We start from the raw sequence: 26,150 nt of genomic DNA, 5'->3' as shown, positions 1-26,150 counted from the left end.
GAACCAAGCAGTTTTCATGCAGGTTCGTTGTAAGTAAATAATCTTGCACACAGGTGTGCACGAAGACGTACCTTTTAGAGTAAACCATAAATGAACATAATCCCACAAAACTTTGCTGAGAAGCACATTCACCACAGAACAAGGACGTCTATCTTTTCAGCACATTCATTGTCATTTCTTAGGTATCATGGTAAATAAAAATACACAACAAAGTATTTGCAGTGAAGAAAGTACTTTTTGGGGGAGATTAAACAAGTTTTAAGTGGTGTCACGATAAGGAAGGGTAGGCCTATATTTCCCATGCTATGCTCATCACTACCCCCTTATGAACAACAGTCATGCTTCAAATATATATTGAAATCCTATATTTATTATGTTATGAATTTACTCATTTTCTGGAAGTGCGGATGTTCCATCAATTACCACTAAGCTGGTACTCATTTTGCCATCCTCAGAAGGATGCCAGGCTGAGTCAACCAACCTGGTGTTATTTCAACGGTATCATAGGGGTTAACCGTTAAGCCAGCAGCAGGCTTAGGATTTGGTGATAGAGATCTTTTACTGAATGGTATTTTAACTCAAAAAGTACTTACATGAAATTGCCAGTGCTTGATGGAACAGGAAAGAATGATGGTTTTGAGATTTTTGAATCATTTTGGCACAAACGGTAGATGTAAAATTCACGGTTGCTTTTATTTCGCAAACCTCAAAGTGAATATACAATGCATGAGTTGGACATCGGTGGACCACCAACTAGTGCTAGCAGACTGGACATCCAGCTTAATGTCCATCGAAGGAATGGGACAATTTGCGATGCAATGCCCTGCGTCCAACAGTTTATGGTCAGGTAGGGAATCGAATCCAGACTAGATATTTTAAAGGTAGGTGTGCTACCTTTGCACCATCCTGTCGGGCATGTTGTAGGATGGCATACGCTGGCAAACTCCGTTCCACAGGCAACATAAAGGGAGTTCCAGACAAATTATAGAGTCCCGGTCCACCTTTTAAAAAAAAGGAGGTGAGATCATTCAATTGCATGCGAAACAGGTAGAAATGTTAAACTTCGTTTGGCATTATATTTCTAAGTGAATGCGTATCCAACCCTTTAGAGATGTGACCCTGAAAACAGGTCAGCAGCATACCATTAAACACCCATTCAACAATAACAATAACAAAAAAAAAACTCAACAAAAAAACTTAACATAAAATAAATAAAACAAAAACTTAACAAACAAAACAACAAAAAACTATGGCAATGCGACTGCGTCGCCAATATGCCTCCACATAGTCCCTACCCGTGGAAACGGGTAGATGTCCTAATTGACTCCTAAAAAAAATGTTTTTTTGATTTAAATCCCTTCAGCTGTTCTCAAGTAGCACATTTTTTTACCAGACATGACAGGTTTCTCATCGATCAGTGAAGCGGCTTCAGAGAAGGGATTTTAAAATATCGGCTTTCAAGCTAATATGGCTGCCATGCCACGTGACATAAATGTACACTCTGTATATGTATGGGTAGGGGATCACGTTTGTGAAGTTTCGTGTTGATCAGATGAGGTTCGTTTTTCTATCCAAAATGGCTGCCAATCCACATGACCTACGACATCATTTTCAAAGTACGTATATGCAGCAATGGTGTTAGATGGCAATTGTAATGTTTCGCATTGATAAGAAAAAAACATAATAACATTGGTAATTTAACATAAATAACCTGAGAATGTTCCTTAACAAGGACAACTGCCAAGCACTTACAGTAGAAGCTACACTTTAGCTTTTCAAGTTGAACATGCCACCACTCACAGCACAGACTGGTAAAGCGGACACTCTACAGAATACCCAGGATGAAAACTACTAAAGTTGGTCCGTCCCAGCAAAATGGGCAATGATGAGATGGTATAGTGTGGAAGATTAGCCATTTTCATTTTCGAGGTAACCCGGTGGGAAATCTTCAGCAACATTGCGTCAAGATTGAGAATGAGGGGACAATGTTGACTATTGAGCAAATTTGGAGTTGGGGCCGCAGAACGCAATCAGAAAAAACGTTTATGGCTGCAAATGTTTTGAACGCCGCTCAAAGATTTGGCACAACAGGTTCCAACAAGCGCACTACAAACGGTTACTCCGAATGCATTCAGTAGGAATGACACCTGAACACCACCAGGTAGAATCCAACGATTATTTTCAATCACGTTTGGAAAACCTTGTTACCAAGGCAACAATCTGTGCCAATCATTGACAACAGATATACGCTTCGTTTAAGAACTGGGATCTTTGGTGTTTTCCAAAAAGTTTCTGAAATAATTATTCCATGCCCTCCCACACCCAACAGGGCAAACCAAAACAACCCATCACCTGGATTACCAGATGCCATTTTTTTTTCTTGGTTTGTTTACAGTTCTTAGATAATTGTTTGAATTTGTAAATTCGCAATAGGTGTCAGTTTCCTAACTGACAGGCATTCAATTTGTCGAAAACCAATCAGAACAATGATTTATGGCCCAAACAAGATATTATTTGAGCTTTTCATAAGAAACTTTTTTGAAGATGTGCAAGAATTTGAAACGAGGCAAGACCAGCTCGAGTCGGTGCACCGGGGGAACAGCTGCCTGCTTGGACATGGAGGAGGCGTCTTGGTGACCGGCGTGTCGAATGGGTTCCTGTAGCATGGTCAACACGTCCACCAACTGCTGAGCATGGAAGTGAGGGTAGTGGGACATGTTGGAGAGAGAGGGGCGGGGCATGCACTCATCACTCGACCTCATCCTAATGCCTCTTAGTGGGTTTGACGCAACAATAAAACTAAGCACAGACAATATTCTTATAAAAAGTTTTCAAAATGTCTTGACAACGAGATGCAACTGCTTCCCCTTCTCCCACTGATGCCTCCATGTCAACATAATATGTAGCTGGCCCCTCATGTTGTTAGTTAGACCAGCAAACCATTTTTTATTCTTTACAATTACTTAAGAATTGTTAAGGAGGTCGACATAACCTCAACACTATCGTAAGGACTTTCCGCCATCGGAATAAATATTATGCAGGAACATTTTTATTATATTTTAGTTATAGCTTCACCATTAAATGTATGTAGGATAACGGGCAACATACTCCACGATGCAGCATCCCCTTGGTGAAACTGTAATCGAATGGCGTTTTAGAAAGGATTCAAAATAAGATTGGTGGATAAGTGGGTAAAGCCAAGCTGTTTTCTCTCACTGACGTGGGTTCCACTTTCCTGTTTCCTCTGGAAAGGGTTTTAGGCATTATTGATTCCGTGGTATACTTATGTATCAAAACACCACATGTTATGTACCAAAATACCATGTTTTATGGTGCCAAAATACCATATGTTATGCACCAAAATACCATGTGTTATGGACCAAAATACCATGTGTTGTGGTGCCAAAATACCATATGTTATGTATGCATCAAAATACCATGTGTTATGGACCAAAATACCATGTGTTATGGACCAAAATACCATGTTTTGGTGCCAAAATACCATATGCTACGCACCAAAATACCATGTGATGTGGTGCCAAAATACCATGTGATGTGGTGCCAAAATACCATGTGTTATGGACCAAAATACCATATGTTATGCACCAAAATACCATATGTTATGCATCAAAATACCATGTGTTATGGACCAAAATACCATGTGTTATGGACCAAAATACCATGTTTTGGTGCCAAAATACCATATGCTATGCACCAAAATACCATGTGATGTGGTGCCAAAATACCATGTGTTATGGACCAAAATACCATATGTTATGTACCAAAATACCATGTGTTATGGTGCCAAAATACCATATGTTATGCACCAAAATACCATGTGTTATGGTGCCAAAATACCATATGTTATGGACCAAAATACCATATGTTATGCACCAAAATACCATGTGTTATGGTGCCAAAATACCATGTGTTATGGACCAAAATACCATATGTTATGGTGCCAAAATACCATGTGATATGGACCAAACTACCATGTGTTATGGACCAAAATACCATATGTTATGCACCAAAATACCATGTGTTATGGTGCCAAAATACCATATGTTATGGACCAAAATACCATATGTTATGCACCAAAATACCATGTGTTATGCACCAAAATACCATGTGTTAAGGACCAAAATACCATACGTTATGCACCAAAATACCATGTGTTGTGGTGCCAAAATACCATATGTTATGGACCAAAATACCATATGTTATGCACCAAAATACCATGTGTTATGGTGCCAAAATACCATGTGTTATGGACCAAAATACCATATGTTATGGTGCCAAAATACCACGTGACATGGACCAAACTACCATGTGTTATGGACCAAAATACCATATGTTATGCACCAAAATACCATGTGTTATGGTGCCAAAATACCATATGTTATGGACCAAAATAGAATGTTATGCACCAAAATACCATGTGTTATGGTGCCAAAATACCATATGTTATGGACCAAAATACCATACGTTATGCACCAAAATACCATGTGTTATGGTGCCAAAATACCATATGTTATGGACCAAAATACCATATGTTATGCACCAAAATACCATGTGTTATGCACCAAAATACCATGTGTTATGGACCAAAATACCATATGTTATGCACCAAAATACCATGTGTTATAGTGCCAAAATACCATGTATTATGGACCAAAATACCATGTGTTATAGTGCCAGAATACCATGTATTATGGACCAAAATACCATGTTTTGGTGCCAAAATACCATGTGTTTTGGTGCCAAAATACCATACGTTATGGACCAAAATACCATATGTCATAAACCAAAATACCATGTTATGGACCAAAATACCATGTTATGGACCAAAATACCATGTGTTATGCACCAAAATACCATGTGTTATGGTGCGAAAATACCATGTGTTATGCACCAAAATACCATGTGTTATGTACCAAAATACCATGTGTTATGGACCAAAATACCATGTGTTATGCACCAAAATACCATGTGTTATGGTGCCAAAATACATTGTGTTATGGACCAAAATACCATGTGTTATGCACCAAAATACCACGTGTTATGCACCAAAATACCTCGTGTTATGCACCAAAACACCATGTGTTATGCACCAAAATACCTCGTGTTATGTAACGAAATACCATGTGTTATGGTGCCAAATGCTTCCTGAATGTGTTGTTTCAGTTCATCAACAGATGCCATGTGATGTTCCTCAACCTTAGTTTTGATGTACCCCCACAGAGCATTGTCACAGGTGGTCGGTCAGGTCAGGACTGCGTGGTGGCCACAAAAGCTGTCAACCTGTTTTCATGATCTGCATCTGACAATTTACAAATGACAGTTGATTTAGATGATGTCGTGCAAAGATCTTTCATTGTGTGACGTAACGATGAATATGAAACACCCAACTCTGCAGAACGTTTCCGTAATGATTTTTCGGAAACCTGAGAACGGATGTTTTAACGTTTTAATTCCCAAATCACGAATTTTTGGTCGTCCTCTGTTCTTGCTGTCGAGTCCACTTCCAGTCTGAAATGCCTTGTTTCCCAAAGATGAAAATTTGATTTGGATGATCCTGACTTTCCAAAACACTCCTCAAGTCTTCTTGCATCTGTTTCATCGTCTTGTTTGTGTTTCTCCACATCACTGCTACCAGCCTCTCGACCACGGTAAATGGACTGGTGTCTGCCATCTTGCTTTAACGTATTATTTGTATTATCTGGGAAAAAAATCCTGGACAAATACATGGTGTAAACAAATCTTTTCTAAACAGCTAAAACCGTGTCCTGGGACTTATGACGTATGACGCAACCTGCGCATATATTAACGCGCAGCAGTGAATTTAAAATCAAACATATTGTCGCGTTTACCTTTGGAATTTGCAAAACCACGTTCCGGTAATACCTTACAATTCCTACTCTCAATTATGGAATCGATTTCGAATGATATGAAATCGAAAAGAGAAATCGATTATATGGGCCAAAGGGATTGATACGATTGTAAGTCGTTTATTAAATTTATTACATCCGATTCGATATAAGTTTGATCGGCTACGGACCGTTATTTATTTATTTGTTGAGCTGCGCAAGGCTTTCACGATCGCGCCGTGAAGTCGTGAACCGAATCGATATCGCCTATCGATGATGATACCGATCACGATGCATCGGTACTCGAGCCGTGCGACGAACGGACATCCGAACTCACCGGGCGACCGAGGAACGACAGGCGGCGGCAGAGCGGGCAACGTACGGCGGGGACTCCCCTCTCGACGCAGACGAGGCGCAGCGAGCACGGAGCGCAGTACGCGTGCCCGCAGGGCAGCACTCGGGTCTGACGACGCCCCGGGGGCGGCACGTGCGGATCCGCACAAGGGGCGCAGCCGAACTCGCACGTCGGGCTCTTCGTAATCACATCATCCGAGGAGGTCCGCGGCATCGCGGCTGCCTGCTCCGATCCAAACCTCCTTAGATATCGGTTCAAGCGCTGTATCAGGGTGGATGTATGACTATGATGGATGGGGATAATGGGTTCCCTTAGACAGGTATGAACTACTGGGCGCAACCTGTGCATATATTAACGCGCAGCAGTGAATTTAAAATCAAACATATTATCGCGTTTACCTTTGGAATTTGCAAAAACACGTTGAGTATAGTATCAGTGGGAAGAGCTTGTGAACGTTTGGGAGGAGCGAGAGGGGATTTATGGAAAGGAGATCGATCGTGGTGATATATGAGAGATGATGCGATACAAAGAGGTTGTTGGGAGTTTGGGGAATTAACTTAACATCGTTTCTGGACGTGGTTAAGGACAGGGCTGCTGGATTAGTGGGCGTGGTTAAGGAAAGGGCTGCTGGATTAGTGGGCGTGGTTAAGGACAGGGCTGCTGGATTAGTGGGCGTGGTTAAGGACAGGGCTGCTGGATTAGTGGGCGTGGTTAAGGACAGGGCTGCTGGATTAGTGGGCGTGGTTAAGGACAGGGCTGCTGGATTAGTGGGCGTGGTTAAAGACAGGGTTGCTGGATTAGTGGGCGTGGTTAAAGACAGAGATATTGGATTAGTGGGCGTGGTTAAAGACAGTCCCATTGGATTAGTGGGCGTGGTTAAAGACAGGGCTATTTGATTAGTGGGCGTGGTTAAAGACAGGTCGATTGAATTAGTGGGCGTGGTTAAAGACAGGGCTATTGGATTAGTGGGCGTGGTTAAAGACAGGACTATTGGATTAGTGGGCGTGGTTAAAACAGGACAATTGGATTAGTGGGCGTGGTTACAGGTCGATTGGATTAGTGGGCGTGGTTAACGGCAGGGCTTTTGGATTAGTGGGCGTGGTTGATATTTGAGGGAGGGGCTTGAACTAGAGGCGGTGCTTCAAATAGGGGTTGGGTTTGTCGTTCAGACGCTTCGACTGCGGCAATCGTGATTGCCCTTTTAAGGGGTCCTCCATGTTTATATACCTTGCTTTTAAACGGTTATTTGCATTCACTTTGAAAACAGAGAGATTCATTATCATCACTTTGATGTGGCGTCCTCATGATTCAAGGACACAGACAAATGAAGATCTGGTTGGCGCAATGCGAGATGGCATTCTTCCCACTCAAGGCCGTCATGAACACCATCGAACGTTTCGATCTTTCTCAACACGAACTCAATAAAACACGAGCTTTTGTGCAATTAGTTTCACCTTGGTGTGTGTTCAACATTTGCCGCAAACCTCCACACACGCACGCAAACACGCACGCACACACACACACACACACACACACACACACACACACACACACACACACACACACACACACACACACACACACACACACACACACAATTGTTTAAGTGATTCCTCACCATTGAGAGATAAGGCCAAAAACGATAAGTTTTGATTGATATCTCAAAAAGTTATAAACGATCAGCTATGGCAAAATTAGAACAAAAGTGGATGAGTTGGGTAGGTGACAAAAACAACCCGATTCCATTTTGGTTCAGGTCCGAATTCTGATCTGGCCAATCAGTGGATACAAAACATAAACTTTTGGCGGAGGTATGCTCTCTACTGAGCGCATTGTTTGCAGCTTACTGATATTAACGTTCAGTACCTTCCTGGTGAGGTAGGAAGCTGAAATTTGGCGTGCCGACGGACATCGAAGCCGATACACCGGGAAAAAACAGAGAACCGTTGGAAAGCATCTGTAAATGAAAATATACTTTAAAAAAACTGTAAACGCATCCTTTAAAAACAAAAAACCTCAATCGATATCTAGCAGGTCAGTATTGCCTATTATCACAAAACTTCTATTTATTATGTACTCATGTACGAAGGATGGTTCCTTATTGCTTACAATGTGTAAGCATACCCCACTAATAATATGTAAATATTCACAAGGTCACTCCTTTCAAAAGCAGTATTAAAATAATTGCTTAATAATCACATGTAGAGTTATTGGTAAATCATCCCTGACACTATCATAACTTATTTGACGAAGAAAAGTAAATGTACAAAAACAAATACAATTGTTTGTTTTTGAGGCATTTCCAATCTGATGCCCTCATGACTCATGATACCCAGGCCATACATGATTTGACTTTCAAAATGACATAATCCACCTCAGAATGCTAAGCACGCATGTGCAAAAACCCCAAGCAATGAAGTGAGCTGTGGGAGCTGTATGGACTGTGAGGGTCGTTATAAATGTATTATTTTGTTTGGTTCCAGGCCACAACATACATTAGACGAGATTTTTGCATCGATTGGTAAAAGGAGAAGTGTCTGTGCTTGTGCGTGTGTCGTTGATTGGTACAGTATCTCCATAATTTTGGTTTCAGAAGGTGGAATGGAGTCCTCCCAGGACTCAAAGTATCCACCTTCGTTTCGCTGAAGGATTCATGGGCTAAGTTTTGAAGTTTTGTTGTTCTCAGTTTTATTCCGAGGGCTCTTTTCAGGATCGTCACTGAGCCCCGTACAGCATCCAACTATAGTTCATTTGTGGAAATGTTCCCAGGGATGGTTTTTAAATATCCTTGTGAGGTTCTTCTTTATCATTCCCATTGCTCCAATTACACTGGTGCAATTTCAGCTTCAAATATATTGTTACGTTTGTGGGGGTAGGTGAAGAAATACCTGAGGAGTCAGGAATGTATAGTTTAACATGGACCCTGTGACACGTAGAGAGTCCATTTCAATGTACATAAGCAAGGTAAACGTACAGGTTAAGAGTGTTTGCAAGTCACCATAAGGGGCGTGGCTTTTGTGTTAACTAGTTCTAGGGCGTAAGATTAATAAACCCCAGTGTGTAATTAGCCCCCTGTGATTTTTCCCCTTTGTTCTTATAAAATTTACTTGGCCAGCCATGCAATCTGCACATTGCCACAACCACACCGACAAGCCCGACAGAAACCCAAACATTTGCCGATCGGCAAGGGAATCCCGCCCCCCGAACATTCTCGATGGGCGTGAAGAAAGGCCGTGAGGCCTCGCCCCACAGGGAACGATTGGTCATGGCCATGGATTGAAGTGGTGGGACGTGGGGATTGGTTCAAGTGTGACATCAGCGAGAACAGGGGAGGGTGCGTTTCCCCCTCTGTCGCTCTCTCTTCTGGTCCTGGCTTAGTGGTGAGCGGACGATTTTTAATCACCGGCGACACGACAATATTTTCAATTCAATCTTGATCTTTACATTTGGTCATTTTCTTTATTTCTGCATTGTTTAGACAAAATCACTGGGCACTGAAACGTCAATTAGCAATGCCTTCTTGTCATTTTTGGATCTGAGTATTATGTCGAGTCACAGTGCTTTGCTTTCTATGTTCACGCTGGATGGGATCACCAAGATTGTACGTGTGTTACGTCCTTGTTTTCAATTATTAGTTCATGTTTCCATGAGTTTTGTGGAACTGGGATATCGAAATTTCTGCAGATATGCCAGTGTATTACTCTACATACCCTGTTGTGCCTTTGTGTGTACAGCTGTTCTGACATGAGCTTTTTTTACATCCCGTTATCGTGCTTTTTATTTCTACCTTGCAGAATCTATACCTGTCTGATTGGCCCAGTCCTGCCATTTTCGTAAAACCATTCGTGGTGTCCTGACTCTTGGGCGTGTGTGTGTTATATACACTGCCTCTGCAAGGTTGTATTAACAGGAGATGGTACAAACCTGACTTTTTTCATCCTTGGATATTTCTTGTGTATCCTATATTCTCGTGAACCCAATTTGCATTCATGAACAGAACAACTATGGTTATCCATTTTGAAATTGCCTCTCCATCTTCTAAATACTGAAAATTATGTTTAAAAGACGATTTTAATTACTGATTTCACACTAGCAATGGCAGATTAAAAGTGTCCCAAAGCCGAACTGTATCTGTGTAAACACGCACAGCGCGTGTGCAAAATGCCTCGTTCAGCATTCATACGTTATTTTTATAATCGGGTATTGACTCGGTTAATGCAAATCCATTAGGTTCTGTTCAAGTCCCATGTTGTTTATTTATAGAGGTTAAAACATGGGATAAAAAGGGGAAAAATAAAGAAAAGAATGCCATTACAGTATATCCTTTTTGTAATGTATTTGCATAATCCTCTACCTGGCGTTACTCTCTCAATCACCAACTGATATTTGGTCACAGGAGGATGTTAAAAAAACCCCTCATAAGCAGGTATGAAGACTTAAATACTTCTCTATTTACACTGTTTCTGTTGACCACTAATCAAATAAAAGAACGTGGAACAATAATGTGGGTCATTTTTAGCCAAGCTATGAAAAAGAACCAACTTTATTAAGAGAAAAACAATCTGATATGTTTGAGTATGTAACGGATGAAAATTCCAACCCTATATTTCCTGAAAAAATAAATCAAAATAAATAACTTTTTTGAGAATTCCGATAAGAACAAGGTCAGGTGGAAACTAGAAAGCGATTGCAGGCTTCCAAATCCAGTGACTTAGCGCAGGTAGCGTTAACAAAAGTCCTTTGAATATAGTGATCAACTCGACACCTTGGGAGCCGATTCTAATACAAATCTTCACTCCAAGTGTGCAGGGTTCCACGAGTCCAAGGAGCACAATACAGTCTGCTTTCAATCTTTTGAAGTACATAAGAGCCAATCAGAAGTCCTGTGAGACAGCAGTAGCAAGCACAAGTTCTGCTCCAGCATACTGCGGAACCTTGATTTGTAGATATCGGCATTGCGCAGCCATGTGCCGAAGGTTGCAGGAGGTGGAAAAAACAACAACTGCATTCGAGTTCATTCACAGCGCCGTGGGAGCAAAGGCACGGTCGATTCTCAAACATTAACGATGCATTGCACGTTAGGAGAAAGAACCCATCAGAGAGATGCTTGTATCATTGCTGATGGCTTTCAAACTTGCTGTCCAGAACTCTCTGCTGAAATAAACTGTACAAAGATAAAAATGTTAAAATTAGGTAAAAAATGCCATTTTATTGCAACAGAAACCTCCCCCTCACCCTTTCAATGTATAAAATATAAATTAGCTTTGGGACGCATATGGCAAGAGGATTTATTTGTTAAACAAAATGAAGGCTCATATAAGAGCAATATTTTGAATAAAAATAGCTGACAGTATTGAGTGGTAAGCCCATGTGAGTTCCGATAGCACTGAAAACAGAATGAATTACAAGTATAAGCACATGACAAATAAAAGGCATGTAAACACAGATAGAGAAGGAGAAAAACAAAATGGATGAGAAATACATCAAGGGGAAAACTAGAAACTCATTAATGGCAGCACAACATGTATAAGGAGGGGTCAAAAAGTTTTCCGTTGTTCAAAAGGTTGAGTTTCTAGTTTTCCCAACAAACCGACTTCTATGTCAATAGCATTTGGGAGAAATTTTGTGACTGTGCTTGCACATGAAAAAGAAAAGGACCAACATGAATGCTGAGTTTTACAACCACAGGATCATTCCTTGATGGTTAGGATCACTCCCCCTACCCTGCACAGCACCCCCTACCCTCACCCCCAACCTGGTATATTAGAAACAAAATTAAGCTTTACCTCAGCCTTAAAGGCTGAAGGCGTCAATTAAAGGTTGCTGTTTGAACAAGAACTGTAACCGTTTAATGTCTTTTTTAAAATTGAAACACTCCACCTGCTCCCATAAATTATTTATAAAGGCTATTTAAACTAAAAGAGAGCATTTTCTTTAAAAAAAAAAACAAAAAAAAAACAATAGTAGAAGTAGTTGTAGATAGCACAAAGTTCCAACAGAATGTTTTGTTATATGATCTCACCACGTGATGTAGCCCTGCCAGTAATGTCATTGGTGTGCCCCTCCCGAGGCAATATGGCGGACACTCCGGCCTGGGAAACATGGCAGAAACTCTACCCAAACACAACAAGACTTATACGAGTTTATTTACAAGGAACTTCGATGCGGGACGAGACCGTTTGGCCCATTAAAGCCTGCATTATTATTGCAAACTTAAAGTTGTTAGTCCTTGCTCTATCCTTTTAAATGCTGAGCGTCAAGCAAGGAGGCAGCATGTACCATCTTTTAAAGTCTTTCGTACGACCCGGCCGGCGTTCGAACTACCGACCTTCCAGACTCGGAGCAAAAGCTCCAACCATTACGCCACCGCGGCTGGTGAACCGAGACTTGGGAATTAAATAATATTTCTCGTTCCTTGCATTCACTCTGAGTCTTTGAGGATATTAAAAATAGTATAAATAAATAGCCCCGAGTGGGCTGAAGGTCATCTTTTGAGGCTGTACTTCAGACCTCTGCCGATTATGCGGAACCTCCCCGTGATCCCCTCTGATCTGAAATCGAAAAATCTAAGACCAAGCGATCTTGCAGACCATTGAGAATAAGGGCCGTATCAGCTTTCAGAGCAGTCGGTTGGTAAATAAGGGACAAGCATGGCTCCGAAGTTCAGGAGGTAACCTCCCCTCCGCCCGCCCTCCATCCCCCAGGACCACCCATGACACAAATTTGGAAAATGCGCTGGTTGAAAGAGCTCAAAATATGGAAGGTTATACATTTAATAACAAAAACAACATCCTGAAAACTTTAATAACAAAAAAGACTTTTCTTTCTCTCCGAGGAGTGTTTCCATGTTTCAGGGTGAGACAAACAGACAGATAGACAGATAGCCGATTATAAATAGATAGACAGATAATGATCAATGTAATTATATTGCTCTATCGTTTGATGTAGCAGCACAATACAGACCAAGATCATTATTTTACTGCATTGTTACGTACGATTCCTTTTTTAAAGCATGCAAGGAAAACCCCATGATGTTTCCATTTTTGAGCACAGGTGAAAAACTAAATTTGGTGGTAACACCCTTATATTAAATGGAAAAAAAAGAATGACAACACAATGTACCAATAGAAAGGTGCAAGGCACAAATAAAAGTTCTCTGTACCATAAAATTAACATTTTGAATCAGACCTGCTGATCTGGGGCCTTACCCACATCACTGGAGTATACATTGACAGAGAAGGAAGGGCAGGCACTGCTGCAATCAGGTACCGCTGTGAACTGCAGCGAAAGTGTGCCACTCCCAACCACCAACCATACATTGGATGACTGCATCTTCCACAACTAGGGTAAGTAGGCAAAAATTGCAGATTGTAATAATGAACCTCCCAAACACATTACATGTGGATTTGCTTTCAAACTCAGCGGTCTCACCCCACCTCAGCCTGAGGGCAATATGAACCACATGTCAGAGCGTGTGGAGGAGCCAGGGGGCTCTGAATTATTAGGGACCTAAATGGAGAGTCCCGGCTGTTTGCAGGTGGGAAATGTGGTTGGGGAAAGACCTCATCAAGGAGTCGTACAGCCGAGCTCCTCCGTGTCAACCTGGGTGAAAAGCAGCAATTTATTAATTTACCTTCGAGACAAGTAATGTGTTACACAGAAGAGGAGTAGCTTCCCCAAGTAAGCATTTGCTAACTGTGAGCCACCAGTTGCTGATATTACTTACCACTGGAATGTGGTTGCACTCTTCGCAAAAGTTTGTCCGCTGGGGTATTGCTGAAACAGCTCTGAGAATCTGTCTGGATAGCCAGCAGAGCCAGATATTTCATCGGCGTAAAGGTCTATCAGCTCGCCATGCTTGTTATGCAGTTTTCTTAGTGATGAATATAGCTCTATGCTTTCATGACCACCCTGCTATTATAACAGCACGAGGGGAAACCAAGTAAATTAGTAAACATGGACAGGGAGGAAATAATTTGAATAAGGTGATGCTCTCAAAAAGAAAACTTGTTCTACATCACAAAGCAATGTGAAACATTTTGTAGTACGAGGATATCTTTAAAATGCTCAGCTCACTAAACTAACAGCAAAATATCCACAAGTGGCAATATTTCAGAGAGCGTTATCAAGCTCTCTTCTATTTGTGTTATCCTGTTTGGCGTTCCAGTCTCAGCCCTTCTCTCATGATGCTGAGACCCTATGTTCCAACTGTACTTGCAAAACATGCATGTACGATGTGTATGTACAAGCTCCTCCGTGAGCCAAACAAAGATAACTGTTTAAAATATATATTTGCAAAGAAAAGGCCATGTGACTGTCATGGAAACATCTTCACAACAATCATACTTCCATAGTGATGACAAGAATAAAACACACTCCATCTACATATTATGGAATGAATGGAAGGGAGAAAATGGTTAAACTGAGAAAAAAAAGTTTTTTAAACCGTTAAGAAAAGATAATGTATCAGAAATGTAGAGGAGAGGAAGAAGAAAAAGAAGAAAAGAGTAGTAAGGAAAACGATTTGAGGATGAGCAAATGGTGGAGATGATGCAAGGGAGTATCAAATATTCGGTCAATTTGTATCATTATACAGTCACGTGAAAAAGTAAGTACACCCCATGTAAAGTTTTGACTTTTTCAACATATTTCAACATGTAGCTATTTGATCTTCATTTCAACAATATTGATAGATAAAGGTGATATAATATAACAAATATCATGAAACATTTACATTTTGTAGTCCATTGTACAATTTAAATGAACATAAATGCAAATTTCGCATGTGGAAAAAGTAAGTACACCCCCTACATTTATCACTACTTCCAATACCTAAAATTAGAATCAGGTGCACCAGCTCAGGTGCAAATGATTAGAACATCGTGAGAGGATCTTGGAGGAACCTGTCTTATTTAAACCTCATTGGTTTGCTCTTTGTTGTTGAAGTGTGTAGCATCACCATGCCTAGATCAAAAGAGCTCTCTGAGGCCTTCAGAAAGGTTATAGATGCCTACGAGTCTGGGAATGGATTTAAAAAGATCTCCAAACAATTTGAAATCAACCATTCGACTGTCCGGAAGATAATCGACAAGTGGAGAAGATTCCAAACAACTGCCAACTTGTTCAAGCCAGGCCGCCCCAGCAAGTTCAGCCCGAGAGCAGACCGCAAGATGCTGAAAGAAGTCTCTAAGAACCCCAGAATGTCATCACGGGACCTACAGGTAGCTCTTGCCACTGTTGATGTCAAAGTGCATGAGTCTACCATTAGAAAGAGGCTGCACAAATTTGATCTACATGGGAGGTGTGCCAGGAGGAAACCTTTGCTGTCCAGAAAGAACATCAGGGCAAGACTAAAGTTTGCCAATGAACACCTCGGCAAAGACCAGCACTTCTGGAACAATGTGCTCTGGACAGATGAGTCAAAGGTAGAGCTATTTGGCCACAGTACCAGAAGACATGTTTGGCGAAAACCAAACAAAGCATTTGACCACAAGAACCTGATACCAACTGTAAAGCATGGTGGTGGAAATATTATGGTTTGGGGAAGCTTTGCTGCATCAGGGCCTGGGCAGCTCACCATCATAGAATCCACTATGAATTCTTCATTGTACCAGAGGGTGCTTGAGGATAATGTGAGGCCATGTGTCGGAAAGTTGAAACTCAACCGAAGGTGGCCCTTGAACATGACAATGACCCTAAACATCTATCTATAATTCCAGTAATCTCTGTGTGTATGTGTGTCTGTGTGTGTGTGTGTGTTTGTCTGTGACCGCTGTTTCTCGACAACTACCGGTCCGATATACTTGAAACTTGCCAGGTATATTGCTGGGGACCCGAGGATGTGCCTTTTCAAGGTTTGAAATTAATCGGACAAGTGCTTCCCAAGGTATGGTCACCGTACTCGCAAGCCGTTCGCTTTGGCTTTGCGAATGGACCAAACCATTTCATGTAAATAGAGGGGGGGGGGGGGGGGTTCTGTGGTCGTTACTGGCTTTGCGAATGGACCAAACCATTTCATGTAAATAGAGGGGGGGGGGGGGTTCTGTGGTCGTTACTGCCACGTGGTTTCAAAGTTGTTTTTTGTTGTTGTTGTTTGTACGCATGTTTTTTTGCACGCACGTACGGGCAAGCACGTACGTGCGGGCACGCCCTAGTACCAGTAAATCCACCAAGGAATGGCTGAAAAGAAGGGATCTTAGCTCTTTCACGAGCCTCGATTCAGTATACAAAAAAAAGAAAAAAGAAAAAAAGAAATGGAGGGTTCTGGAATGGCCAAGTCAAAGCCCGGATCTAAATCCCATCGAGATGTTGAGGGGGGATTTGAAATGAGCTGTGCATGCAAGAAACCCCTCAAACATCGCACAGCTGAAAGAATTCTGCAAGGAGGAGTGGGCAAAAATTTCTCCCAGTCGATGTCAGAGACTGGTAGACAGTTATAAGAAATGCCTACTTGAGGTTGTTTCTGCTAAAGGGGGCAATACCACCTATTAGAGCCAAGGGTGTACTTACTTTTTCCACATGCGAAATTTGCATTTATGTTTATTTAAATTTTACAATGGACTACAAAATGTAAATGTTTCATGATAGTTGTTATATTATATCACCTTTATCTATCAATATTGTTGAAATGAAGATCAAATAGCTGTATGTTGAAATATGTTGAAAAAGTCAAAACTTTACATGGGGTGTACTTACTTTTTCACGTGACTGTATGTCCCTCGGCTGAAGGGAATAAACATACTCATCAAGGCTGGCTCAAGAAGCTTATCTATCTTGTAATGTCGAAGATGAGCAGAAGAGATGGGACATAAATGACTTGAAGATTATGACGGAGACATCCATGCACCGTTCTTCAGCTTTATCATTTTGCCGGAAAGGAAACAACATAGGGCCTGAAAATCTCTATAAGTATTAAAGACACGTTTATTCTCATTTATCTTTCTTTTAAAATTCCACTACATCTCATGCAAGATTGATTACCAAGTTACAAGACCTCTGGTGGATTATTGGATTTGGACTGCCTCAAAAAAACCCATAGTCTCATTGTGAACTCGCACTAATAAAGTGTTTTCTGACTGAAGCCATACCTGGATGATGATGGGCTGAACCTGATTGGAAAAATCATCGAAGATGTTGGAAAAGTTGTCCTTGGAGATGGCACGTAGGATATACGAACAGTGCGAAAAGTTTGGAGATGGCTCGGTATAGAAGAGGTTGTACTCCGGATCAGATTGTTCTGTTAGAACATAGAGATTGCATTGGAACGATTCAGACACAAGAGTGGTAGGAAGTAAAACAAAATACTAGAACGGCACTTGGCAGAGAGCATTCCTCCCTCAGAATCAATAGTTTATGTTTTGGATCCCACTGATAAGTCGGATCTGCATTCGTACTTTAATCAAAATAAAATCAGCCTGTCCGTGTCACCTACCCAACTTATCCAACAAGTTTCATCTGAAACCATCATAATTTTTTGAGAAATCATTCTATATTCCTTTTTGGTCCTAACTTCAATGGTGAATAATCGCTTAAAATATTGTTACGGATCTCTACGTCGGCCTTCTTCCCCTTAAGAAGGGGGGATTAGTCCCCTTGTTCGTGACTGACCGACGTGAGTCCTGACGCTGCACAGCTCCCTCCGAAGAGGCAGGGGCGCAACCCCGTTCGCGACCGCGGACAGATGTTAATTGCCGAGCGGTTTAGCAACCGCGGCACGAACTATTAACAAGTAACTAGACCCGATTCTTGTACGTTGGCCAAATCGTGCCACAGGTTTTCAATGGGGAAATCACTAAAGCGACCGGACGAGCATGAAGAAGGACAAAGGTAGGAAATACAAATATAATTTATTACTAATATTTACAAGTCAAAAGAAACCAAGGAAGGAGGAAGAATACGAAAATAAAGACAGAAAGGAGTAAGGAGACACAGTGCAAATATTAGCTTACCTATAAACAGTCTTACTTAACCCAGGACAAGACACACAAAACAAACGACAATCAGACTCACACGAATGGGGAATGAAGGCAGGAACGAATGGCGGGAAGGAGAGGAAGGTTCAGCTGGAGCAGAGGAATGGCTGGACGGACGAGGAGGTGGGATCACGAGGCGGGAAGGATCCGGGTGGTTGGGATGATCGCGGCTCGAGTTGGGCAGCCGCCGACTCTCCTCAACCGTCTCTCGTACGGTGACGTTGCTTCGAGGCTGCAACTGCCATCACCGCTCAAAGCTGCCGTGGTCAAAACTGCGAGGGTTCAAGCTCCGGTGGTTCAAGCTGCGATCTCTGCCGCATCTGACGTGGGGGCGTTGCGTGACGGGTTCTCTCTCTGACGCATCTCCCTGTGGGGGCTGATGCAATGGGTTTTATAACCCCACCCTCTTGAGCCATACCCACTCATCCTTGGTTGGTCGGCAAGGGCTGGCTCACTCCTCCTTCCGATGACGAGGGGCGGAGACACGCCTGCAAGGTGGCTCCTCCCCCCTTTTCTCCGAGATTACCTCGTGGCTAATGGAGTCTTGCGGCGAAGAACACAACCCCAAAGCAGCAGCGGCGAACGCCGCCTTGCTGGCAGGTTTTCGGAGGCCACGGGGATATTTCAGGGGATTCTACCTTATTTGAATTCGGTGCAATGGTGTCAACTAATGGAAGACAGAGCCTTAAACTAATACACACAATAAGGAGATAACTACTTAAAAGGGTATATGATTGGCTTCGTGTATGTATATGGAGTAACTAAGGAGGACGACCTTTGACCTTTACACACCAAACGGAGATATTTACAGGAATTCATTACACTTACAGAGGGTGATATTTACAACAATTACAAATACGCAACAATATTATACTATGCGGATCTGGATCTTCATCAAAATAGAATCAATTTGTCCTTGTCATACACCCAACCTGTCCACCAAGTTAATTGATAACCTTTTGAGTTACCCTGCTCCAAATCCATCCATAAACTTTTGAGACATCCTGCTCACAGACATACAAACAAACAAGGGTGAAAACATAATCTGCGTTCATGTACAGTTACAATTTAGCAAGGTATTTACAGACTTGTGTTGACTGCTTCATCTGCTGGACGGAGGCTACACCAATAGCTGACATCACCGAACCTTTGATCGCCAGAGCCTTTGTCACACCTGAATAGCACGTTTCAGCGTTAAATCATCCATCACTGATGTATCCTGGTAGCCAATTAGAATTGGCTCGATACTGTAATTTTTATGAGGTCGCATTTTGATGCGAGGTGAGAAATTACAATAGATAAGGATTAAGAATGTTATTTACAGAGGGAAAAGAGTGAAAAAAAAGAGACAGACACAGGGGTGATGGTGACAAGGATATTCCTCGTACTCCTGAACTTGGTTGTTTCTAACTAGGGTTACAGCAAACTTATTCTAACATTCCCTACGAAATAACTAATAAATAATTAATCCTTCATTAACTCATCAATTAATCCAAAAAAATATATATATTCTGATTACTCTGACTATTCTTAACTTTTTTTTTTCAAATGAAATTGCAGGGGATAGGCAACCTTATCAGAACTGAGGAAGGAAGGTATGGACTGGAGGAAATTAAAGTCAATCACCTCCCCCAAATGCCTCATCCTCCCCCCGGCCCCCAAGAGTAAACTTTTATAAGGGGACAAGAAAAAGGCAATTTTAAAAAAGATTTAAAAAATCAATTCATACTCCAGAAATAGGGGATTTGTAGCTTTTACAAAAAGGATTAAAAAAATTAATTCATACTCCAGAAATAAGGGATTTGTAGCTTTTACAAAAAGTATTAAAAAAATTAATTCATACTTCAGAAATGAGGGATTTGTAGCTTTTACAAAAAGGATTTAAAAAATTAATTCATACTCCAGAAATAAGGGATTTGTAGCTTTTACAAAAAGGATTTAAAAAATTAATTCATACTCCAGAAATGAGAGATTTGTAGCTTTTACAAAAAGTATTTAAAAAATTAATTCATACTCCAGAAATGAGAGATTTGTAGCTTTTACAAAAAGGATTAAAAAAATTAATTCATATTCCAGGAATAAGAGATTTGTAGCTTTTACAAAAAGGATTTAAAAAATTAATTCATACTCCAGAAATAAGGGATTTGTAGCTTTTACAAAAAGGATTTAAAAAATTAATTCATACTCCAGAAATAAGGGATTTGTAGCTTTTACAAAAAGGATTAAAAAAATTAATTCATATTCCAGGAATAAGAGATTTGTAGCTTTTACAAAAAGTATTTAAAAAATTAATTCATACTCCAGAAATAAGGGATTTGTAGCTTTCACAAAAAGTATTTAAAAAATTAATTCATACTTCAGAAATGAGGGCTTTGTAGCTTTTACAACAAGGATTAAAAAAATTAATTCATACTCCAGAAATCAGGGATTTGTAGCTTTTACAACAAGGATTTAAAAAATTAATTCATATTCCAAGAATAAGGGATTTGTAGCTTTTACAACAAGGATTAAAAAAATTAATTCATATTCCAGGAATAAGGGATTTGTAGCTTTTACAAAAAGGATTAAAAAAATTAATTCATACTCCAGAAATCAGGGATTTGTAGCTTTTACAACAAGGATTTAAAAAATTAATTCATATTCCAAGAATAAGGGATTTGTAGCTTTTACAAAAAGGATTAAAAAAAATTAATTGATATTCCAGGAATAAGGGATTTGTAGCTTTTACAAAAAGGATTAAAAAAAATTAATTCATATTCCAGGAATAAGGGATTTGTAGCTTTTACAAAAAGGATTAAAAAAATTAATTCATACTCCAGAAATCAGGGATTTGTAGCTTTTACAACAAGGATTAAAAAAATTAATTCATATTCCAGGAATAAGGGATTTGTAGCTTTTACAAAAAGGATTTAAAAAATTAATTCATACTCCAGGAATAAGGGATTTGTAGCTTTTACAACAAGGATTAAAAAAATTAATTCATATTCCATAAATAATGGATTTGTAGCTTTTACAAAAAGGATAAAAAAATTAATTCATATTCCATAAATAAGGGATTTGTAGTTTTTCAAAAAGGATTTAAAAAATTCATTCATACTCCAGAAATGAGGGATTTGTAGCTTTTACAAAAAGGATTTAAAAAATTAATTCATACTCCAGAAATGAGGGATTTGTAGCTTTTACAAAAAGGATTTAAAAAATTAATTCATATTCCAGGAATAAGAGATTTGTAGCTTTTAGAAAAAGGATTAAAAAAACTAATTCATACTCCAGAAATAAGGGATTTGTAGCTTTTACAAAATGGATTAAAAAAATTAATTCATACTCCAGAAATAAGGGATTTGTAGCTTTCACAAAAAGGATTTTAAAAATCAATTGATATTCCAGGAATAAGGGATTTGTAGCTTTTAGAAAAAGGATTAAAAAAACTAATTCATACTCCAGAAATAAGGGATTTGTAGCTTTTACAAAAAGGATTAAAAAAATTAATTCATACTCCAGAAATAAGGGATTTGTAGCTTTTACAAAAAGGATTAAAAAAACAAATTCATATTCCATAAATAATGGATTTGTAGCTTTTACAAAAAGGATTCAAAAAATTAATTCATATTCCAGGAATAAGGGATTTGATCCACCACGCGGTAACCCGGGTTGTCCCGTGATTTTTAATCATTTTACGTAATTAATTAATCTATTTTAGGAGGAGTGTAAGCGGGTTCATGTGATCGGAAAATCCTTTGTGTCACAAAGGATTTTCCTATCACCGAAGCCGGGTGACACTCCCCCCTAAAATAGATTAATTAATTACGTAAAATGATAAAAAAAATCACGGGACAACCCGGGTTACCGCGTGGTGGATCATTGTAGCTTTTACAAAAAGGATTCAAAAAAATTAATTCATACTCCAGAAAAAAGGGATTTGTAGCTTTTACAAAAATCATAACTCGATCATGCCTAAGTGATGATTTGCAAATTTGTAGTGTTAGGTTTATCATTATAAACAATAACGACTGTGATGGTGAGAGGCATGACGTCAAAAGAGAGCAATTTCATTTTTTCACATTGACTAGCAACTGAGAAAAGCAATCAAGTCGCACATTAACCTGAGAACACACCAGCAAGATTGTAGTGCTTGGCGATGGGCAGGGCGAGTAGGCGGACATGACGCATAATGGGATGTATCCAACTATCAGCGTGACGACCTGTTAGGTACTGTGTTGGCTGATAGGTGCTCAAGAACCAGTAGGACGTCAGCAGAGCGAGGCAGAACCAAGCCAGCGTCTACAGAAAAGTGTGGGGAACAAAACGCCTTCAGATGACTCACAAGCATTGGTGTATGTATGCAGGTCAGACGTTTAAAATCAATCTCCATCTTGAACAGATTTAAATCTGTTCAAGATGGAGATCGATTTTAAATCTGCCGTTGCACCCTGGACCCAGTGAAGAGCAAGCACCTGCTAATTTATGAATAACAGCTTCCCATTTATTGTCTACTTCATTATTTTTTCAGTTCTGTTCAGATCATTTGTTATGTTGTTTTCTGCTTAAGTAATCATAGCGACTTTAGAGGTACAGTGGAACCTTGACTTACGAGTTTAATTCGTTCTGTGACCGAGCTCGTAACTCAAATTGCTCGTATCTCAAATCAAATTTCCCCATTGAAATGCATTGAAATGCTATTAATCCGTTCCAGCCCGCCAAAAACCACACCAATTTTTTTTTAAATATACAGTATATATAAAAATATCTCGCGCTTTATATTTCACCTGTATGCAGCATACAAGTTGGCAGGATGGCCTGGACTGGAGGTACGCACACTTGACTCTAAAGTCTAAACTGTCCAGCCTGGGTTTGAATCCCGACCCAGCTATAACCTGTCATGTCGGTGTTTCACAGGCAGGGTGATTCATCAATGTGTGTACCGCTAAACTGGGCGCCCCGTTTGCGTCCCATTAGTTGTTGGATGTTAAGGATCTCACCGTGTTTTCCACAAAGAGAAGGCGAGCTATCGCCGGCACTCTGAACAAGTTGTGGCCTGGCATGCTCTTCTCCTCTGCTGTTATATACGTCCTCCTCGGCACCTCGCTCATGTTTTTCGACGATTGCGTGTTTTATATCCAAGCACATCATCCTCTTCTTCTTCTCAGTACCGTGTTTTCCACAAAGAGAAGGCGAGCTATCGCCGGCACTCTGAACAAGTTGTGGCCTGGCATGCTCTTCTCCTCTGCCGTTATATACGTCCTCCTCGGCACCTCGCTCATGTTTTTCGACGATTGCGTGTTTTATATCCAAGCACATCATCCTCTTCTTCTTCTCAGTACCGTGTTTTCCACAAAGAGAAGGCGAGCTATCGCCGGCACTCTGAACAAGTTGTGGCCTGGCATGCTCTTCTCCTCTGCCGTTATATACGTCCTCCTCGACACCTCGCTCATGTTTTTCGACGATTGCGTGTTTTATATCCAAGCACAAGTTTTATATAAAACACGACGATTGCGTGTTTTATATCCACAAGTTGTGGCCTGGCATGCTCTTCTCCTCTGCCGTTATATACGTCCTCCTCGACACCTCGCTCATGTTTTTCGACGATTGCGTGTTTTATATCCAAGCACATCATCCTCTTCTTCTTCTCAGTACCGTGTTTTCCACAAAGAGAAGGCGAGCTATCGCCGGAACTCTGAACAAGTTGTGGCCTGGCATGCTCTTCACCTCTGCCGTTATATACGTAAATGTTATAAACAAAATATATCTGCCTTTATAAACAAAAATGCAGCGATATACGGCAGATACTGTACTTTCACGGAAAGATAACCACGTGACCGGGTGGCGAAAGCTCGTAACTCAAATCTCGGCTCGCATCTCAAAGCAATAAACCGCCCGAGCGACGGCTCGTATCTCAAAAAACTCGTAAGTTGGGGCACTCGTAAGTCAAGGTTCCACTGTATATGGGTATGTACGCACACACACACACACACACACACACACACACACACACACACACACACACACACACACACACACACACACACACACACACACACACACTATAAAACAGGTGTCCGTCTGTCCCCGAACTACTCCCTCAGTTTTGGGGCTAGCCCCACCAAACCTTCTGTGGACGTTTTGGGGTCTCAACAGATGTCCTAAGGTGGGTGGGAGGTTTCATAACTTCCTCAATACAATCACCGATTTTGAGTTTTGATCCATACAAAACTAGTTACACTGCTTGCTAATCTTAAAGTTAAAGTGTTAATGCTGTATGGGCAGCAGCTCATGCACTATATAAAGAAACTGACAAGGTACAGTAGTTTGTATGTTACATAATACATGTTAATGATCTTCTTTTGGTAACAAAGGGTAGTGGAAGTAGTAGTTTTAAACTACATATTGTTGTAAAAACGATTTTGATTAAAATGTAATTATATAGTTCTGGGGAGGTGAATTTAATGTGGGGTAGCATGTATTTATGCATAAACAGCACGTGGATGCCGATGTGCATCATTTCCGGGGCGTAACCACATATGTGATGCAACGCTTCTCGTAAATGATGACATGATTTTTAAACAGATGTTGACTAGCTGTAGATTATAAAATAATTACGACGGTGTAGCACTAGTAGCAGGCGTTCGTATCGGTGGTATAACAACCTTACGAGTAATCCTTCGGATATTGTTAATTATTTCCGATTAATAAATACGCCCACGAAACATTTAGTCAGGGTTATGTAATTTAAACCATCCAATTATAATTATAATGAAACTGGAAGTGAAATTTGTTGGGCCGCGACAAACAAGACGAACCCGGATTGGGGAAGCGAGACTGCGGCGCTCCCGTCTCTCTCCGACTCGCAGAGCTTGTGCGATACAGCGCTCGATGTCGTCTTCGGACATCCCCCAGCGTAAACCAAGCTCTCGCAGCTTGTCGATACTCTCACTCAGCCGTTCGTATAGACATGGCTCGCTCGAAGCAGAGCCCATGGCTCCGATAACCGCGTAGTCCAACAAACACCGACACAGATCGCAGAGACGTCTTTTCACGTACTGCAGGTTACTCTCTCCTCTGGTTACAGTCTTTCCCTCTGGAGCTTTACCTGCGATCGCGTCCGGATTTAGCGAGCATCAAACACGACGAAACGGCAGCAATCGGGCGAACAAAGCAACACGTTTCAGTAATACACCGCTTAAAACGTTGCCTCTGCTACGTAGTCATGGTTTCGTCATTTCCTGCACTTCACTTCCTTCTTCCGGTGTATAAAGTGGAATTGTGTTTATTTCTCAAGGAAAAGTGGAGAAAACAGCCTCAATTAAAACAAAACCTCGAAAGCAAATGCCCATTATACCGGCATGAGCTTCGAAGATGTAACGGTCGGTGTAATATGTACTCGGTGGTTCAAATATTTTCTCAATACATAAACTCCACAAATAATAACAGGGAGAGGTAGAATTATATGAAGGAGAAAATACAAAGAAATTACAACAGTGCCAGGGTCACACCGATCCACCAGGTAGCACAAACAATATGTCAATAATCACATGCCCTCCCCAGGTAGAGGTAAGGGCGAGACTACCGGGAGTAAGCTGTAACACGTACACGTGCCCTTTTGTGGTTTGTTTTCAACCACTGATCTCTATAGAGATCAGTGTTTTCAACGTATCCAATCACGTGACTGTTGTCGCGAAGGGTGCACTAACCGGAAGTTACGTAGTTCCGCGGGCGCCTATGAGAGACGTGTAGTCTCGTGGTCACCTGGGCGGGCTGCACATACAGGTGGCTCAGTACAAGTTATTAAAACTTTGCTGCGCATTCGCTTAGCAAATATTGCAAAATATATCAAAGCACACCAAAAGAAAATGTCCATCCTCGAGATGAACAATGTTCATATACACCTCCAAAAGTTTAATCTGTGTACAAATATAGAAGTGATGCTGGTAAAATTTGCATTGCGAAATATTGGCAAAA

General features: G+C 40.7%; 1 protein-coding gene and 1 non-coding gene across 4 annotated transcripts; both read right to left on the bottom strand.

Annotated features, from left to right (window-relative positions):
* Positions 1 to 1,009: 1,009 nt before the first annotated feature.
* LOC137426102 (uncharacterized) lies at positions 1,010 to 6,498 on the bottom strand. Its single transcript, XR_013622971.1, has 2 exons — positions 6,205 to 6,498; positions 1,010 to 2,687 (listed from the first exon to the last, which is right to left on the bottom strand). It is a non-coding gene; the product is annotated as an uncharacterized LOC137426102 (transcript).
* A 4,249-nt stretch (positions 6,499 to 10,747) lies between these two features.
* Positions 10,748 to 25,416, bottom strand: C4H6orf89 (chromosome 4 C6orf89 homolog). 3 transcript variants are annotated; one of them, XM_068112386.2, is made up of 8 exons: positions 24,992 to 25,416; positions 22,310 to 22,475; positions 17,310 to 17,458; positions 13,949 to 14,136; positions 13,659 to 13,824; positions 13,431 to 13,563; positions 12,245 to 12,314; positions 10,748 to 11,386 (listed from the first exon to the last, which is right to left on the bottom strand). In XM_068112386.2, the coding sequence occupies exons 1-7, from the start codon at positions 25,166 to 25,168 to the stop codon at positions 12,271 to 12,273; spliced, it is 1,023 nt and encodes a 340-aa protein (XP_067968487.2). In that variant the 5' UTR covers positions 25,169 to 25,416; the 3' UTR covers positions 10,748 to 11,386; positions 12,245 to 12,270. The 3 variants fall into 3 exon arrangements, with proteins under 3 accessions (XP_067968487.2, XP_067968484.2, XP_067968488.2); XM_068112383.2 differs by lacking the exon at positions 12,245 to 12,314; XM_068112387.2 differs by lacking the exon at positions 12,245 to 12,314 and having other exon boundaries at positions 11,218 to 11,386; positions 13,435 to 13,563.
* Between the last annotated feature and the right edge of the window lie 734 nt (positions 25,417 to 26,150).

Source organism: Myxine glutinosa, chromosome 4 (genome assembly GCF_964187855.1).
Source record: "Myxine glutinosa chromosome 4, kmMyxGlut1.1, whole genome shotgun sequence".
NCBI lineage: Eukaryota > Metazoa > Chordata > Myxini > Myxiniformes > Myxinidae > Myxine > Myxine glutinosa.
Note: the sequence above shows the minus strand (reverse complement) of the source record. Positions and strands in the feature narration are given on the sequence as shown.